We start from the raw sequence: 21,253 nt of genomic DNA on the forward strand, positions 1-21,253 counted from the left end.
CGAGCTACTCTTCTTCTTTTTCGTCCTTTGCTCACTCTCCAGGTTCATTGCTCGATTGTATGCTTCAATGTATGACGATGGCGGCACGATCTTCATCTTCTTTCGTAGCTTCGGGTGAAGGCCTTCAATAAACCATCTTTTCTGTAGCCCATCAGTCGGCTTATTCTCTATTTTATTGATCAAGTCCTTCAGCTTCTTGGCGTAGACTCGGACTGTTTCATTCTTCCCCTATTTTGTATTGTATATCTCTGCGACAATTTCATTATCGTCGCGCAACAGTTGAAATTCGGTAGTAAACTCCTTAAGGTTGTCCCAAGTGGTTAATTATTGGGGATCTGTATCGGCGAACCAATCAATTGCAACACCCCATAGAGTGGCTGAAAACTGTTGGACCCATTCGTTTGTGTTTGTTATGTCATTTGCCCTCCAAATCATTTTGCATGTTTTACAATGTCGGATCGGATTGACTGCTCCATCACCATCAAATTTAGGCAACTTTTCCTTTGGTCCTGCTATTTCGGCACCAACACTTTGTATCCTGACACCAACGCTTGGTATCCCGATACCAACGGTTTGCACTCCGGCACCAACGCTTTGTATTTCGACACCAACGCTTTGTACTCCGACTACTCTGCTTTTTGGTGAAGAAGGGTTTTCATTAAGAGAATTTCTCCGTTCTGGAAGTGTATCGCAGACGAAGAGTTCACTCCACGCTCTTGCTCCCTTGGCACTCTGAGCTGTGCGATTCGATTCTCTTCCGTTTGGATTCTCTTCCTCAGTGAATACAAATTCAAAAACTCCTCCCTTGCTTCTTCCACCAACTCCACCCGCTAGCGAGCCACCTCCAACAATTCCTCCGCGCTTCTGTGTTCGTCGGCAATCTTCTGGAACCTCCTTCTGCGTTCACCTTCTTGTGCCAAAATTAAATTTTCTTGCGCAATACATATTCCACCTTTTCCCTTTATCTTATTTCGATCCTTGTTAAGCTGATTTGGCATTAATCTTCATTCCTCCCTCCTTCCAAGTTCATCGGGCAACGGCGCCAAATGTTTACCGCACTGGGTAAAATAATCAATGCATACAGACAATGGATCAAAACTTCTTATATTATTCATATACGCAAAAGATGTTACATTATGCTAATAATATGATGATTACTATGATCCCGAAGGGGGTATATATACATCTCGAGGAACCTTCCCAAAGGTGTCCGTCAGCCACATACATGTCGGCTACAGAATAAAAACCTTCCCAATACCGATGTAAAACCTTCCCGATACACACCTTGTCGGTTGATACTGACGACATACATCCTGATACTAACGGCATACATCTTGATACCGACAGCATACATCCTAATACCATATTTACTAACGACATATCATGCATGTGCAGGTGACTTATTCTATAAAGACTGACAAGACTCCTTTATCCAGAATGGCAACTTTATAATAACATTGAGGCAATGCTATTGTTTATTTAAAACAAGTAGCGACTATAAGTTATTAAAAGATTTGTTAGAGAGATAAACATTCAAAATGGCTAATCTTTTTGAAGGCTGGCACTGGCATCCTTTCAAGAACGTATTAAGGCATAAAAGAGGGTAAGATCTTGAGAAGTGTGATAAATGAAGAGAATCAAGTGTATACACAAATTGATGAGGCACGACAATCGTAGAGATATTTGCAGATTTAAAACCAGCTTTATAAGTAGATTTATAAAAACTCCATAAACCTAAGTGTGAAGATTTTGAAGGGGGTTTCATGCAAAGGTAAAGAAGACTTTGGAGTAGATTTATGCATTTTACAAGAGAGTATAGTAACAAGCTTCTATGGCAGATTTATGAGGAGATAGTAATCAGCTTAGTGGTAGATCTATTGTTACCATACTAGCAGATTAGAAGAAGTTTAGTTCTTCTGAAGACAATTTAAATGAAGCATTGCTGCCACTAGATGAGCGAGGGGTTGGTGCCTACAAACTGTAAAAGAAGATTTTAATAAAAGCATTAATTTCTGTGGTTTTTTCCCCATTAAATTTTCCAAACATATCTTGTGTTCTATGTGTTACGAGATAGATCTCATATGAATATTAATATGCAATAAATTATGCTTTGAGATCAAGTCATATGCTTTTTTAGTTGAAAAGGTAAAAGCTCGTTGCCTCACTAATTCACTCCCATCCACCCCAATATATTGTTCGATGATTGTACATTAGATATGGGAGGTTATTGGGGACTAACCATGGGTTGTGCCTTGGAGATCATCTTTGCATATTCTACACTGTCGTTGACTAATTTATGTTCTTGGACCAGAATTTTGGTTTGTCTTTCTATGTATTGGTATCGTATTTGGTCCACTTTAATAGTTTCACAAGTCCTTTAGCTATAAGAGCCTTTTGGATGGAAACACCCTTTTCAATGACTTTTTCAAACGTACTTGGGCACTGGACTTGGAGGTGAAACATCACCTCTTGGTTGAGATTTTGTATGAAGATTTGGAAACATTGTCTTCCAAGTATACATGACAAGGACATTTGCTAGCCATATTTCTTTTGTTTGGTATTGTAGAGATCGGTCATTGATATTATATGTTCAATATTATGGAAGTGTGCAATAAACTTCTCCAGTAGCTCATGGAAAGTCTAGATGCCACGTAGCAGCTAGTTGAACCATTTGATAGCTTGTTCACCTTGACTATGTGGAAAGAGAGATGCAAAAGGTATGTGGCATTGTGTGCCCCTCTAAGAAAGCTGCGTAGAACTCTCTTATATGTTCTCTTGGGTAGCCTTTCCCCTTATACTTGATCATACAACATAAACTAATCAACTTATATAAGCCAAAAGGGCTTTTTTCCCAAGGCAATCATTCCTCTCAAATCATTCAATTTGATCTATAGTGGACTGTTAAGATTGCTTTATCTCTATATTGAATTTTGGAATAATAATAGAGATCAATACTTCAATGCAAATTTTTGATGAATAACATAACCAGTGATTCTTGTTTTGGTCCGTTAACTGTTAAGACTGATCAAATAACAACAATTAATTTGCCAGTTGTCCTCTTGATTTTCTATATAACATTATACAGCTCCAATTCTTTCAAATATAAAACGCTAAGGTTCCTCTGCTGCCTTGAAAACATGGGCCAACAGAAAAAAGAAAAACTTTTCTAGGAAATTGGAACATCCACATTTAGCAAGGATGACTTCTATTGACCAAAACAATGTTGTCAAAAACAGTACTACCATATGGGTGACCACCAAAATAGTCTAAAGGCGACCATTAACAAGCTGAAGTTTCCTGGAAGAGAAAAATTTGAAACGGCCTTTACCACTGGATTCCAGATCTTCTGATTTTCGTTTTAGAGAAAGGAAGTTTAACTTTTGTTGCTTTTTCGTGTCCCCTTTATTGCTCCCTCCATCTTTGTCTTCTTCATCTGCTTCCCTGCTCATAATTCAAATCAAGAGGGATCAGAAGCAAAATGAGCAGAGACTGTCTGCAACTGAGTAATTAGCCATATGTACACACAAGATTTGCATCCTTTAAAAGAAATTTGTTAAAAAGCATCTTAAAGCTCAAAAACAATTAACCAATGCATCTTGAAAAGCAATTTTTTATTATGTCCTCAAATTTGATAAAATATTTCTGGATATCCAGAGTTCAATGATGGTTAAAACCCTTACGGACAACAAAGTTCCTTTAATTCTTGTTTGAATCATGTTTTGGGATAAGACACCCATAGCCATTATATCAGAAAACTTTAACCCTTGTGTAATTGTAATGTCCCTTCTTTGGGGACATTAGAATTATTAAGAAGGAACGAATTTTCAATATTAAATTTGACTATGTTACCTAGAGATCTATTATTAAAGGACAAATTAATATCTCATGTGGTCACAAGAGGACGACAAGGAATAAGACGATCTATCAGGGAGAAGTTGAAGAGTCACCGTTGTGAAGATAAAAGGGATGAGACTCATACTTTTGGCATGCTTGATTTACTATTCAGATTTTCAGTTCTCTCTTGTGAGAGTCATTCAAAAAGCTTCAGCTTTCAGCCCATGTGAGGACGTAGCTCTTCATGCAAGCAAGCAGTGGACGCAAACCCATTGCCAGTGGAGATATCAATTCAGGTGTCTCGGTTGTGCTTACAGGTTCTTCTCTTAAGTTTCCAATCTGACTGTAGAACTATGTTTAAGATTGGATTTATAGTTTATTAGTTATTGTATTGCTGTTGTATAATACAATAACGTTTTAGGAGTTATCTAGAAGTTGCTGGTTATAGTATTGCTGATATCTAATGCAACAACATACTTCCAAATTGTGGAAAGTTACTAGTTTAGTACTTTGATTTGTACCGCATTTTCATATGCTCACACCTTTATTACCATTTTGAAGAAGACAGAGTGATTGGAGTAAGTTCTAGCCTTTATTTGTTGTTTGTGTTTCTTCTTCGTGAGTATGTATTTCTGAATATTATATTTAAGAGTTGAAGAAATATCTTTCCGGGTTATCAACTGTTGATTCACTTTTGTTGGTTATTTGATTAGAGGGTTTATATTCTGGGGTTAGCATTAAGGGGAAAACACAAAAATCTGGTTCAAACATTATAGTGCTGGTTCGGGTCATTACAGTAATAAACAGAAATATGCTTGAGAAGTAACTCTTTTTGCACTAAATCCATAATTTGGGCTAAATGTCTGACAACTGACAGGAAATTCTATCCAAACTTTATACTCTATTGGCAGAGTATAAACTATGAAGTAGTACCGGATTTGGACAGAAAGACACTGATGGAGGCAAGGGTCACCAAAGATGTCTCTACACTCAGATAAGTTCTCTACAACTCAAGTTAGTAAAACTCCATTATCAACTCTTGCACATGAAAAATATAAAGCAAATGATGGCTAACGATGACTCATCCTGCCATGAGCTAAGGTGCTTGAGATGACAAACAAGATCCCCATGCTATTGCTTTGCAATATGTGCTTCGTCTTAGACACCAGTTCAATGACCGAATTGTAGATTCAATTTCTTGCCCTGTAGTCTTCATGTCAGTTTCCCAGGCTAACTTCTGGATCCATTTGGGAAGACTCAGATTATATCTACAATCTTCATCTAAATTTAGCATCCATTTGAAGCAGTGTGCTTCAGCATGATACCTGTAATCAATATATCCATTTTGTTGCAAACATTTTGCAAATTTTTCTATGCACTAAAATTTTTATGACATTTTTTAAGAAAACTGTTTGTATCACACTAGTATCTAAATAGACCTATAATGTTGGGTCAAACCATGAGCATACAAATTCCTTTAAAAACTTAAAAAGTTTATTTAACGAATGTTATGTTTTAAGGACTTTTTCTGTGTAACTTGGACCTTTTCACTTTCAGGAGCTAGAGTTTTACAAATGGTGTTATGAATAAGAAACTATTTGATATTGGTTTGCAATACAAATAAAAATTTATACTAAAAAAAATTTCTTATACCTATTTAATAGATACCAGAAATGACATTGCCAGATTAGACTTTTATATTGAGATCCTGTTGAAGATTGTAGCTGCAATAGTGATTTTTATCTCTGATTTTGCTATTGAGAAAATACCTCTATGTTATATCAACAGCTGGAGAATTATTTATGATAATATTTGAGATATTATTATATGAAAAGGCATTTCATGCGAAGAGTCATGTGTTTCAAAACATGAAGAGTCTTGTATTTGGAAATTGAAGAGACTTTAGGGTGTAATATTAAGGATCTCTAATTGCATTTATATATTTGGTTGGTTAGTGTAATGTGATACAGCATCATGTGGAAAGTATTGTACTTGAATAATTATTATGAATAAAAGAGATATTTTTCTGGTGTGGCTGGGTTTTTCCCTTCAAGTTGAAGCGTTTTCCTAGGATAATCTCTTGTATCTTTTGTGCAATTTTATTCTACTTTTTGTTGTTGTTTATCATTATTTCTTGGGCAAAACTTTAATATGGTATCAGAGCCAGGTTAAATAACAGCCATTTAGGAAGTTTCTTTTGTATAGTTCGATCTTTGCTCTTAGCGAAATCTTTTTGCATTGCATTTCTTCTCTTGCTTACTCTGTAAGCACACCTGCTCGTTTGATATTTAATTTGTCATTAATCATCTTCTTTAGAAACCTGAACATGGTAGGATCATTTTAATAATCCTTGAGTTTCGATTCTTTTGAGTTTTGATCTAAGAAAGGCCGTTGACTCTCTTTGTCCGATTAATTGGGTTTAGTTGATTTTTATCAGATTTTGGTTATTTGAGCGTTTCCAGGGTTCTGTATTTAGTTGTTCGAATATTCCTGTATCATTAACCTAACGGACTTTTGATCTGAGCGATGTATTCTTTATTAAATTGCAGAATTGTTTTGGGTCCCTCAGATTTATATCTCTCAGGTATTAGGTTGGCAAAACTTGACTCGTGCGAATGGCATTTTTTTTCTTCCTTCCAGAAAACTGTTTTTTTTTCAGGGTCTGTTAATAGATTTCTACTTGTTTATTTTATTAAAAAAAGACTATATAATATATTATGTTGCCAAAATATTCTATTGTTTTACCTCTGCAGATCTAATATATGTATGTTATCGTGTGCTGGCCTAGATCAGTGAGTTCATCAGATTGCCTTCATTTATTTTGGTCGTTTATTTTTTGTCTTGCTTTTGCTTCCTCTTCTCTTGTCATCTTCAAGCGATTTTAAATAGATCGAGAAGTTACGTAAAACAAATTGCAAGTTGGTTTGAGATAAATTGATCATTTGTCTGTTGGTGGGAGTATTGGGCAAGTGTGTTCGTGCCCTGTTCATGTTCATGCATCTGGTCAAGTTCATCCATGGCCCCAGAAGCAGTGTCTGCTGTTTTTAACATTCCGATTTGACATTAAACTATTTAGTGGGAATAATGCCTTTGGACCAGCATGGCCTCCTGATTTGAACCGAATTTGTGCTGCTATGCAAAACTGGCCACTTTGCATTTTTTATCAATCCAACTACAAGCATATTATCATTCGTGGTCAACGGTTTCAGTTGTCTGTTTCTCACTCATTCAAACAGCTCCCCTTGACAGTGACTTTTCAGGTCTTTTCTTGTTTTCTGGTTACTTGTTTGAGCATCGTGACAACGATATACTCGGCTCTTTAATAGTGTGATATATATATATATATATATATATATATATATATATATATATAGTTCAGTTTGGAATGTGCATGTAATAATCAAGCATCTATTGTATCAGAAATTCAGTGTTTTCCTTTGCTTTGAATGAGGTGATGAATAAGTTAAGTGAATGGCGAGAACTAGTTGAACCACATATAAGGATTTGCATCCTGTTAGAAACCATCTCCGGACTCTGTCACAGAGGAAAGTAAAGTGCTAATCAAGAAAGCTTTACTAGGCTTGTTTTATGAAGGCTGAATATGATAACTAGCATTTCATTATTGAAACTTTTGTGCAAAATATATTCTGGTTTTGTCCAACCCAGCCTATGCAATCAACTCTGACTGGGAGCGACAGATCACACACCATATATTGCATACCAGACTGGCTGGGATGCTTGTCATCATTTGCAGAATATAGAGCTGTAACCCATGGAAGGGAGTTTAATTCTCTATGTACAATTAAGCATCAATATTTGATCAGATAAATTTTATTATGCTGTGTATTAATCTTTTTTGTGTGTGCATACTAAGATTAGACTACAAAGAAATAAGTACCCTATGATTATACCTATGAGTATAGATCTTGATTTTTTGTTATATTACAGGGAACTATGTATAGCATTGATTTGTTTTGATAAGTTATTAACATTTTTTCTTGGGTACAGGATGCATCAAGAAGAATAAGATTATGAGAGATTATATGCAAAAGTCATGAACATAGGAATAATTGCTTACAGTCATGAGACTGAATTGATGATACACAAAATGATATTCAGAGGAAGTACTGTTAGCTTCAGAGGGAGGTTACGTGACAGAGGAGGTGTCTAATTCTTTGCAAGCATACATAGCAGTACAACTGCTACAGCTCACTATTTGGTCAAATTGAAATCAGTTGTTTTAATGGGATGATTTGCTGAGGAGTCTCTGTTGAGAGGGAATCTCAGCCATTCTTATTCATGGTGTTCATGAGTTCTTCTCTGTAATGGAAAAGTTCAAGGTGAAATCCCTCATTCCACCCTCTGCGAGTAGGTATGGTGGATCCATCCTCTGCAAGTAGGCATGGTGGAAATGCATTCTTCTCTGGGAGAAGTCTGAGGTGAAAGCCCTCGTTCAACCCTCTATGAGTAAGCATGGTGGAAATGCATTCTTCTCTAGGAGAAGTCTGAGGTAAAAGCCCCTGTTCCACCTTCTGCGAGTAGGTATGGTGGAAAACACTCTGCGAGAAGGCATGGTGGAAGTCGTGCGTGACTCCATGACTTAAATTTTATGTGCTTTATGTTATGCTGAGATAACATGTTTTAATAACAATCTATATGATGAGAATTTATCATTGACATCTTTAGTTGCAGCTATGTGTGCCTGCCATACTAAAAATCTCTCTTGCTAATAGGGAGAGTTGAAGATTGCAGCTGCGATAGAGATCTTTATCTCTGATTTTTCTATTGAGAAAATACATTTATATTGTGTCAAACAGCTGGAAAAGATATTTATGATAGTATTTGAAATAATATTATATGAAAAGACATGTGTCATCATCATGGAAAGAGTCGTGTATTTTGAAACATGAAGAGGTTTGTATTTGGATATTGAAGAGACCTTTGGGTGTAATATGAAGAGTCTTTCATTGCATTTATATGTGGTTGGTTAGTGTAATGTGATATGGCATCACGTGGAAGCATTGTACTTGAATAATTATTATCAATAAAAGAGATATTTTTCTGGTGCGTCTAGGTTTTCCCCTTCAAGTTGAAGGGTTTTCTCAAGATAATCTCTTGTATCTTTTGTGCAATTTTATTCTACTTTTTATTGTTGTTTAAATTTTTTCCTGGGCAAAGCTTTAACAGATCCAAGGATGTAACTACCATATTACATATGTATATCTAGTTGTTTTACTTCCCAAAAGTTCTATTTCAGGTAAAACTTCAAGTCTTGATCATTTTATTTGAAATGGGAAAAAATATACCACACGTTATAACTTATATTTTTTAATTTTTCAATTACTCAAAGACCACACCATAACAATGTCCATGAATTGTCAAAGAATGAAAATTATAGCTGAAAGCATAGTACGGAGGTTGGTTTGAGTCATTCCTTGCAATTGTGTTTTGTATTTAGAGAAATGGAAATGTAAAATTGTCATAAACTCAAGTTGTAGGTATAGTTGTCCAATTGCTTTGTCATGGAAATGTCCAACTAGAATAAGCGCACAAGTGGGTTAACAAATGTTGCATGATACTGAGGAAGCTATACTTTATAGGTGGCTGATTTTGCCTACATACATTTTTCAAGATAATATTGCATGGATCAGAGAATGTTTTACATATCCACACATCAAGAGAAAACACTAAATAACTATGTGGTCGTCGATGGCCAGATAAATACTTTATGATTTGAAATGTTCCCTTTTTTAATGGGATATAATAATAGATAAGACTAAAAAATTAAATTTAAATGAATAAAATTTAAATTAAAAAAGGAAATTAATTAAATTAATATATGATATAATTATATTTATGTTAAGTTCAGTGAATGGTCAAAAGGCATGAAATAAGAACTTGTGACTCCATCAAACATGGGATATAAAAGCGATTAGAGAAATTTGTTTGAAAAGAGGAAGGGAAGAAGAGAAAAGGAAAGAGGTGAATCAAGAAAGAATTAATAGAGATGAAAATAAGGAAGAGACTCCTTCAAAAGGCAAAAGTTATAAAGGGTTGTACTTATGAAAGGTTGTGACTCTCCCAAGGGGTAGAAATGATGAAGGGTTGTGACTCTTTCTAGAGGTGGTAATTGTAAAAGCTTGTGATCGTTGTAGAGGGGCAATCATGATGAAGAAAGTGAACTCTCTCCCTTATATTCAAAATTTAAAGGGATGAAGGTTTCATTTGAGGAAAGGCATGAGAAATCAATTGGGAAATAAATTTATTACCCTCAAGGTTGACAACAGTCCCACTAAAGTGTTGCTGATAGAAAACAAAAATCTAGAATTTTGTAGGTTTAGGGTGTTGAATTTATTATAGTTCTGCTCAAAATCTACAGGCCAACATAGATACTATAAAGGTTGTGATTATATTTATATTATTAACCATGAGATAACATAATTATATTATGTGATAATATAATTATATTGTATAATTATTGTATTAAATTAATAATATAATAATTGTGATAATCATAATAATATTGATAAATATAGTTATTCATAATATATTGATATTGTTATATATGTTAATATAATTATTTTAATATACAACTATATTAATATATGAGTGGTGTCCCTTGGTGAAAGGGCCTCTTGCATATATATAATGAGATATCTGATCTCATTCATATAGATAAAAAGCGGATAATATTATTCAGATCAATTTACCAAAATGCTCAGGGGAGATGATTGTGTTCATCTATGGTTGGGAGGGCAATGAGATTGCCCGTGGTTAATCGAGCATTGTAAATTCAACATGGTATTGGAGCAAAGCCTAGGAAAAATAATCAGGCCTGGGAATCCATCAAAATAATTCAGAATATTTTGTCGTTGTTCCACGTTGATGAAACATTGAAATCCCAAGTTATAGCCGAAGATACTTGTGATTGCCGTGAATATTATATCATTGAGTTGTTGGCCAAATGACTGGTGATTATTATTAAGCTTGTGAGAATATATTTTGGTTGGCCATAAGGTTCCATATATAAAAAAATTGCAGTGAATGTGAATTTCATTGGGCTGGTAATGTTTGATAATTTCGAAAGTGCGAATGAGATAGAGTGCAGAAGTATTGTGCGTCTGTGTCATTGGAACAAAACCCCCACTGCGACTTGTTATGTTGGCTTCCACATTTTGTGTTAAGCTTTGCCATGTGCAATGACCACAGCCTGCTTATTGTCGATCATATGATGTGTTACAACGGACAGCCAAGCTCTCTACGTGTGTCAAGGTAGGGGGCCATTGATGCTTGGACTTAGCCACAGAGAGGGGTGTGTAAGCCAGTGGACACCAATAAGAACACTTTATTTCAGAAGATATCAGCAAATATGGGTTGAAGTCACCGTGTTAGGAAAATATTTACATGGCTAAAACATACTGGAACAAAGATAATACATAGGCAAAAGGAATGTTAGATGGGAGCAATTTAACCTATGTTGAGAGTCTTTCTAATTCATCAAGTTTCACATGGGTGGTTGTAGTTTTAGTTTGGGTGCACATATAATATGTGGCAGGAATCTATAATCACATTAAGTATTGTATTGGTGAACAACTTGAGCATAAATTATGACGAGCAATATTTTGGATGGAAGAGTTCAAAGATTGAAGATGTTTTTGATGTGAAGGATATCTATCAGAGATCTGAGGGAATCTACATTGTGCGCTGACTAGGAGAACTCAGCCTAGTGATTGCGTCTTCCATCGTTGGCAGAGATTGGCAAATTCAACTCAACAATTTCATATGCTCTTGAGGTTTTGCAGTTCATTGTAGATTGTTGCTAAAGATAATTATATGATGGTTAAATCATATGTGAACCTGCAATATTAAATATTGAGTTACTGTGAGGTGTGGTTATGAGGGCTCATTGTAGCTACCCATTCCAGGCATCATGAGCTGCAATGATTTGAAAATATTGATTGTCATTTGTAGAAAAATAAGCTATTAGACAACGTGAATCTCTGGGACATGGTGCAGTTCCCTTTACTCTAGAGATTGTCTGTGAGATTGTGTATTGTGGATGTAAGCTACAAAAGCTTCTAGGCCTGAAAGTAATAACAACTTTGGACTATGAGAAGCCTGTGGTAATTGCTCAGAGTGTAAAGTTCATTAAGGATTGGTTTTATTTTTCAAACTTTAGACTTTGGGAATGAGTTTGACAGTTGTCTATCATTCACACATTTTTCTCTGTCTTCATTCTATTGCTTCCATTAGACAAATATTGATCAATGCGTCTATATCTGTATGCTGCAAATTCAATGACAGATCAGTGTAGGTGGTTGACAAGTCAATTTAGTTACAAGGTTGATCACTTCACTTGGTACAAAGAGGGAGTCTGAAAATCCATTAGAGGCATCCTTGGACAAAACGAGAAGAGGTCAGAACTTGAGCTTCACTAGGAGCAGTTAGAGGTTCAGATATCCAAGGTATTACAATAATAGATAGTGTCTATTATATTTGTTTAGAATCTAATGGTTCTCTATTTTTTCTAATATTTAGTTTTTTGTTTCGTTTCTATTCTTTAGTTAGCTATAGATAACTGTTAGTTTTCTCTTAGCTAGAATAGAAAGTTTCTATTCTTTACGATCGTCTCCTAAGAAAACATCGTTCCATTCATTTGTATATATAGACCTCTTGGTCTCTGTTAATAATAAGCAAGTATTTTACCAATTACTTCATAATATGGTATCCAAACCAATACTCTAAATTTTTTCGAAAATAATTATAATTTCTTGGTTGAAATTATCTACCTTTTATTTTTGAAATTATTTACACGCATATTTGCTTCAAACTCTCTCTATAATCCGACTAGGGTTTCTGTTCTGAGAGATTGGAATCCGCCGACTTCTGGTTTGGTTCTGCAACCCATTTCTGTCCAGATCCGTCATTTTTTTTGCATATTCAACCTCCATGGTTGTCAACCTGCCTTTTTGCTTGAAACCCTAGTTTTTTACCTCAAATTTTTTTTTTTATACAAATTCTTAGTGGGTTTGTCAAGAACACAACTAGGTTGTCATCCGTTTTTTCTTGGTGCCTCAATTTTCGTGCCTTGATTTTCATGCCAATTGATCCAAAAACTGACAACATATTATTTTTGGATTTTTCGAGCTCTCTTTTAGGTCACACTTCAAATTTTTTGGGTCTTTCGTTTTTTGCCTCAAAGAACATGCCTTCACAAATTTTCATGCTTTTTCATTGAAAAACGTACTATGGCATCATTGGCCAATATTCTGTTAGAAAGCAATTCAAGATTCAATGGTTGAAATTATGGCACTTGGAAGCAACAAATCATAGGATTTCTTTTGATATCAGAATACTGATCAGATTGCTCTAGGTGTTACACATCGTCCGACTGCCCCTGATACTGGTCAGAATTCATGGGATCTGAATAATCAAGAGGCGGTAATGCTTCTCAAATTACTTGTGGCTGATGATCAACGCTCTCAAATTCCATCCAGCAAGACAGCTGCCGAGATATGAGCACATCTCAAAGCACTTCATGAGATTTCTGACAAAAGACGAGCTTTCTTCTTAAAGAACACTCTATTTTCTATTATCATAGATGAGCGAACCTTGCTCCAGGCTCACTTGAATAGGATTCAAGAAAGTCGTGATCAGTTGCTTGCCATTGGTCACAAGATGGAGGAAGAGGACATTGTGGTTATCACTCTCGGAAGTTTATCAAAGTCCTACGAACATTTTATCGAGACACTCAACATCTCGTCTTCTAGTGTTGATCTGAAGTTCACCGATCTCTGCACACTTCTTCAACAAGATTGATGGAAACAATAGTTCGGTAGCAATTCCAGCTGCACCTCCACAGAGAAAGTCTTTGCCGCCAAATCCTTTCAAAAGGACAAAGGTCAATTTCAGCAATCTTTTCAACAAACATCCTTTGCTCCAGATTCAAAAGGCTTCTGGAAGAAAAACATTCAATGCAACTATTGCCACAAGTTTGGCCACATGAAGGTTGAATGTCGGAAGCACTTAGCTGCCCTATCTAAGCAATCTAGTTCATAGCCCACAGCGAACAATGCAAAGCACCTTTAGAAGACAAATCTGCCTTTTACGCTTTTTGACAGCTTTGTGCTCTGGATAGATTAATCATTAAGGGAGGATATTACAATAATAGATAGTTTCTATTATCTTTGTTCAGTATCTAATGGTTATCTATTGCAATCTTCTGTAAATATTAGAATGTTTCTAATATTTAGTTTTTTGTTTCTAGAATAAAATGTTTCTATTTTAAGTTAGTTGTAGATAATTGTTAGTTTTCTCTTAGCTAGAATAAAAAGTTTCTATTCTTTACGATCATTTCCTAAGGAAACATCGTTTCATTCATTTGTATATATAGACCTCTTGGTCTCTGTTAATAATAAGCAAGTTTTTTTACCAATTTTTCTCTAATCGCAACATGTCCCAAAGATTCATATGGATGAACATATGGATCTCCAAATGCTATCAAACAATTGTCCATACTACGTGTGGGAATTGAATACTTACGATCTTGGTGTACAAATCATGACAAAAATCCAAACCAAGACTCAAAGGAATCAATCCTCTAATATGATCATTTTTATCTTCCCAAACTATTTTTCTCCACTGTGTCTTTGGCTTAGTAATGAGACCATAAAGATGAGGCAAGAGATTAAGCCGTCTATAATATGTGATGATTCATTTTGCCCATGCCTCATAATTAAGCTTAGCTGAAGTTATTACAGTAGGATGTATTCCATATCCCATGATTACATCAACGATACACTACTCACATTACAAATTGAGATCAACAAATGTTTACAACCCACAATCACGCTATAATAGATCATTGTGCAAAAGACCAAACTAAGGCCTATGCATTACAATTGCAAAACTAAGCCAAATTTTGAATGTATAATTTCTTATCTCAATCACCATAATCTAATAGCACCACTATAAAATACAAAAACAATTATGCACTTCAAAAATTTGCACCTGAACAAGAGTTTGTATAAGCCCAAACGAAGCCTTGGAAGTTGCAAAAGACGAGATTAGCGATTTTCAGAAACATCAACAACAAAGATCCAAAACCATCCTCACCACTATGTAGATTACGAAATTCTACCCCAAAACAAAAAAGAATATTGCTTAAAGAAAGGAGCCTAGATGATTAAGATATTGTTGTTTAAAAGTTGCCTCTGTAATTATTTTTTTGAATCGTCGCTATTGCACCTCCAAACTTTAAATGGGTCTAGATTTGGCCTCTATTGTCCAATTTGGAGTGGACCTCCTTAATATGATGGCAACTCTGATTTGCACTAGCAAGCTCTAATTTTGACCTCCAATCCAAAAAATCAAAATCATGCTCTTTTAAAATGTCTTTGTTGTCCCTTATTGCATCTTCAATAAGTGCTGGTCTATGAAGCTGAAATGAACAAGCTTTTCAAGCTGTCTTAGTCGTCGAACTTATCAAAACCTACATTACCTTCTCTTTTATGATCCTTTATGAAACAAGGTGATCAATATTAGTACTTGACTAAGCATCATCATTGTCCAAATCATAATTTGATTGGTTTACCAATAAGATACAAAGTTGGTTCATGCAAAAGAACATTAGTAGAATACCCATCTCCATGCAGCTGAGTATTTCATTCAATGTTATGGCTCTTGTGAACGCTTGTGTGTTCTCCACTTGGAAGTGTAGTAGTTGATTCTTGCGTGTGCATGTCTTCCTATAGTTGAAATGAGCTTGTGTGAATGGTTTGATCCTTCTTAGCACTAATTTTGACGCTTTGTTGTAGCCTATCATCCTCAACACCATCACCACCTTCCTTGTTCTCATGCAAGCGAGCTTTAATTTTTCCTCACATTGATCGAATGCATTGTGGACCAATCCACACGCAGCATTACAAGGAACACATTCTTGCTCACAAATAACTCATAGCATGGATGAGATCAGAGAAGCAATAATTTTCGAAAAAACTTGATTATAGCAAATTAATATTGAATTCTACGACTAGTCAATTTTTTCCCTAAAATAAACTCGATTCACGAAAAAAATTGTAGACCAGATTTTCAATGACTATTTTGCATTTGAAGCACATTAAAATCATATTTAAATACCTAAAAATGTCAAAATATTGTAAATCATTGGAAAACCGTGGAGAAACTCACAAAATTAACGAACCACTTAGAGATAGGGTTGATTCTAGGACGGAAGCAGAGTCAATGTAAAATTGTCGTAGAAACAATTTTCTATTTTGTGCCTTTTGATTTCTTTTTTTTCTCTAGAAAACCCTAAATGGAGGAGCAAGAAGAGAAATGATAGTGACCAACCAAATTTGGAAGGGCCTCAATCATCCTAAATTGTGGGGAACGTGTGAGATAGTGCAGAAGCAACTAATGAATTTTCTATAGATTGTGATTTCAATATGACCTGAGCTCTCTAAACACCTCACCTTGTGGATTCTAATGTGATCAAATATATAATTAATATTATATTTTAATTTTAAAATTATAACTATTACGCACAATTATAAATGGCCCTTTAACCAAGAAGCAACAAAACCCTATAGTTTACAATTAATATTATAAAGTAGTTTAAAATTTTAAATTATTGCTGACTATTAATATATATTAATAGTTAGGGTTCATGACTTAGTATGTTGGTTAAGTGGCAGTGGTGTTGTCGTCCCCACCCATGTTTAAACCTCGTGGGTTTGGGCCTCGTGTATTGGGACTTTAAATGGGTCTAGATTTGGCTTCTATTGTCCAATTTGGAGTGGACCTCCTTAATATGATGGCAACTCCGATTTGCACTAGCAAGCTCTAATTTTGACCTCCAATCCAGAAAATCAAAATCATGCTCTTTTAAGATGTCTTTGCTGTCCCTTATTGCATCTTCAATAAGTGTTGGTCTGTGGAGCTGAAATGAACAAGCTTTTCAAGCTGTCTTAGTCGTCGAACTTATCAAAACCTACATTACCTTCTCTTTTATGATCCTTTATGAAACAAGGTTGGGTTATTGTAATCGCTTACATTATCATTGTAAGCGTTGTACGTGGACTGCATATTGCGTATATGAATAAAGTATGTGTTCTGTGTTACATCTTAATCTATTGAATGTGATAAGTATCCTTTTACCCTGTATGGTAAACATTTGGCATCCTTGCCAGTCGAACCTGGTATACAAGAGGTGTTATGAAGATTAATGTCGAATCAGCTTAATAAAAATAGGAATAAAGTAACAGATAAAGATGACATATGTACATCATGAGAAGCACTAATCCTAACACAACAAGAGAAGCGAAAGTAGAAGTTTCAACAACTTACCGACGGGCACCAAGGGGGAGAAGCACTGACTGAGGAAGTGCATTCACCTAGTAGACCAAGGAGTGTTGAGGAGTTGATTGAGGAAATGCGACAGAGATTAAATTTGGTAGAAGAGACAAGGGAGGAGTTCCTAAACCTGTACACGCCGAGGATAGAGAATCTGAACAGAAGAGAAGTAACTCGCACAGCTCAAAGTGTTGAAGGAGCACGAGCATAGAGTGAACTCTTCATTCCTGATACACCTGACAAACAGATTCAGGTAGAGAATCAAACAACTTCGCTTGAAGATGATCTCTTCACATCAAATAATGCGGTTGTCCAAAGTAGGGTGGTTGTCTGAAGTAGCACGGTTGTGCAGAACAATGCGAGTACTCAAAACAACGCGGGTACTCAAAATAGTGCGGGTGTGCAACAAACACCACAGATTTAGAAGAAAGTAGCAATGGCAGGACCGAAGGAAAAATTGTCGAAGTTCAATGGTGATGGGATGACCAATCCAATCAGACACTATAAGACATGCGAAACAATTTGGATGGCAAACGGTGTAACGAATCAAGATGACTGGGTCTGACAGTTTCCAGCGACCCTACGGGGTGTAGCGATTGATTGGTTTTCGGATGCCAAACAGCAAAAATTAACTACATGGAAAGAGGTCAAAAAGGAATTCATAGCAAATTCCAACTATTAAGGGATGATAACAAAATAGTAGCGCAAATATACAGTACGAAACAGGGAAAGAACGAAACAATCTGTGTATATGCAAGAAGGCTAAAGGAGCTGGTGGGGAAAATGGAAAGCCAACCAGCTGACGAGTTAAAGAAAAGGTGGTTTGTGGAAGGGCCAATGAGCAAAAAGCAGAAAAACAAATTGTCGGACTCAGACAATTCTTCATCCGAAAGCAACAACAACGACAAAGAGTCAAGTAAGAAGGTTCGACTATTGCAGAAGGATATGTTACAGATGATGGAGTTCAAAAATTTGAAAAAGAATCCTAACTCAATGAGAGGGGAACTGTGGTGTACAGACTGTAAGGAGGAAGGCCACACAAAGGGCTCTTGCCTGACGAAACATTTTGCGATATCTACCAAATTACGGGACATTCCACCAAGGAATGCTCGTTAAGTATGAAGACAAAGGGACATCAACAAGTATTACTGACGCAAGAAGCGTCCACCGTAGGAGCAGGAACGAACACGAACAATGACACAACCTTAGGAGGGTACCGTAACAATAACCAACACGGGCGAGGCGGTAACAATAATAATAATAATAGAGAGCGAAGTCGGATATAGTACAACTCGAGTGGACAATCGATGATACAATGTTGTGCATGCAACCTCTAGAGACACTTCACCAGAAACTGTACCACAAAGGAAACACCACAATTGTTGTGCAAATGGTTTGGTCTGGGAGACCACAAGGACTCGAAATGCCCTAAGCAATGGGTGAACTTGTTAAGTATTGAAACATGTGAGGAGGAGATATTAGCCATCATGCGTGAGCAAGCAAAGAAGGCAACGTATCCAAATGCAAACGAGGGAAAGAAAAGGTTGCAACAACCACAAGCGGAATTGGAAAAACAAATGGAAGCCGAGAAATTACAAACACAAGACACTGTCGGCACCTCGAAGAGGAACCTAGCAAAAAAAATATTATACGATAGGTAATGCAAATGGAAGTTCCTATGAAACTAAATGACCTTCTTCTTACAATGCCTTAGCTACGAACTGCGATACTGAACATGACACCACTCCCGAAAGCAACGGAAGAGATAGGAAAAGATGGCAGCAGAATGACTACAATAGACACAATGCTACTGGCACTCACTATGGGAAGACATCCTGTAGTAGTAGAGATAGGTATCCTCGGAACCATACTCACAGGCACAATCGTCGATGGAGGGTCAGGAGTGAATGTATTACCAGAGGATGTATGGAAGAAGTTCAGACAACCTACGTTGTGGCCACCTACATTTCAACTACTCACTGTTAATCAGCACGGGATCAAGCCCTTAGGGACCCTAATGGCGCAACCTATACCATCGGGACACAGCCATTCTTATTGGATTTTGTGGTCATACTGTTAAACTGAAAAGGGTATGATGCCATTCTCGGACGGGGTTGGCTGGTACAAGCAAAGGTGAAACATGATTGGAAATGGAATAACCTGTCCATGGAAGGCGGATGTCAGAGATTTGTAATCAACTTACACACAGATGGTAGGAGAGGAGGCAACATCGTCGGATTTCGAAGGTAAAGACAAAGATGAGGGGAAAAAAGAATGGAACCTAATAAAGAGGGGATATTGAGATTGGAAGGAGGGTCTAATGATGATGAGCTGGACTCGGTGAATGACCTACTCCATTGGCAAATGGAGGACTACGAGCTCTTTTCGAGTTGTAATATGTTAGGGTCGACGAAGGTAATAAAGGAGAGGAAAATGAATGTCCGAAGGAATACAGAGAAGTAAAGGAAGGAAAAGCGGTTATAGCTTAAGTTGAAGGAAATAACATACCATACCGCCAATACAAGAGAAAGAACATACCGTATGAACTCAGCATAAGGAAAGATTCCACTGTACGATACACGATGAATGAATCGAGCAGAAAAAAAGGTTACACCGCACGACGGATTTAGTAGAAAGGTGTCGGCAGCAAGGAAAACACATTGTGCAATCAACAGAAGGAGACAAAAAGAACTACGTAGCAACCAGAAGTGCACACCATACAGCCACTAGGCAGTACCGTACAGATCTTGCATGCAGACACAAAACATGCACTGTACGGCAAGGGGAAGACACTACCGTACATTGTACGGACAAAAAATCATGGACACAAGCGAGGGGAACCAGTTTTAGAAGACCGCATACGGATTGTAGACAACACCGAAGACAACACCGTAAGGAAGCATCAAAAAGTGCCACCACACAACAATAGGAGGAAACCGTACAAACACACAAAAGCAAGTGACCATACGGACAGGAGAAGACCGCAAGAAAGGGCTATTGTACGGTTTGCGCAGAGAAAAGACACCAAACACCATATGATCCAAAGGAAAATATAAAAGCATTGTGTTGATGTACAGACCGAGAAAAGGAAGCAGTTGTGCGGACAACGTGGGCGAACAACAAAATCGACCGTACCGTCAACATAGTTAACAAGCATAGCACCATATGGTTTGGGGATCACCATAGGGCCTAGCGAAAGAGGGTTGTGTTGTGCGACGTACTGATAGTGCCAACAGAGGGAGCGCACCTAGGGCTCTGCCTGAGGACCCCACGGGGGTGCTGCCCCTCGACCCTACAAGGGACGTTGCCCCCTAGACCACTGGTCAATTCAGTTATCAATCTTGGGAAGTGTGACTAGTTGATGAGACCTGGAGCTATTGCAGGCATAGTGTCTGCATGCCAGAGGTGGAGAGAGCACTGGAGAAAGCCTTTAGAGAGGGGTGCTACTCTTTGAGGCACTCAGAGTAGGTGTTGGTTGAACGTAAGGCTGTCTTGGTGGATGAATAGAGAGCTTGGGAGGAGTTGACCACCCAGTTGGAGGTAGTAGAGCGACACTTGGCTCAACGTACCTAGGAGTTGGAAGCAGAGAAGGCGGTACAGGTGACTATCAAGGTTAGATTGGCAAGGGAGATAGTATTGAGTTAGTAAAAGCTACAGATACAACGTGTTTTTGGAGACTAGTTTGGTGCAAGCACAGGAGGAATGTGAATGTGATGTGACGGAAAAGATATATCCTATTATAGTTAGTCACAGTTAGTGTATTCCATTTTGTTAATCTGTCTCAAACATTTTGTAATTGTCGTCCAGAGACGACTTTACTTTTTTGGGGGGTATGATGTTTTCGGTAAATTTTATATTGTAGCAGATGGGTAGAATTGTATCTAAAAGGGTGTGTGACAGTTGAGTCACCCCTTCAGAAAAGTAGATGTACATCGTCTGTAGGGACTATTGAAGAATCATCATCATCATTATCATTGTAAGCGTTGTACTTGGAGTGCATATTGCGTATATGAATAAAGTCTATGTTCTGTGTTACATCTTCGTCTACTGAATGCAATAAGTATCC

At 36.9% G+C, this 21,253-nt stretch overlaps 1 protein-coding gene across 1 annotated transcript in view; it reads right to left on the reverse strand.

Moving 5' to 3' along the window:
• Positions 1-2,928: 2,928 nt before the first annotated feature.
• LOC149530658 (Polynucleotidyl transferase, ribonuclease H-like superfamily protein) overlaps positions 2,929-21,253 on the reverse strand; it is a 112,221-nt gene continuing 93,896 nt past the window's right edge. The window contains exon 8 of the mRNA XM_089810318.1: positions 2,929-3,441. Within this exon, the coding sequence (XP_089666444.1) occupies positions 3,267-3,441 (175 nt within the window). The 3' untranslated portion in view covers positions 2,929-3,266. The remainder of the gene's footprint in view (positions 3,442-21,253) is intronic.

Source organism: Cupressus sempervirens, chromosome 11 (assembly GCF_028749045.1).
Source record: "Cupressus sempervirens isolate cs-2001-9-10 chromosome 11, ASM2874904v1, whole genome shotgun sequence".
Classification (NCBI taxonomy): domain Eukaryota; kingdom Viridiplantae; phylum Streptophyta; class Pinopsida; order Cupressales; family Cupressaceae; genus Cupressus; species Cupressus sempervirens.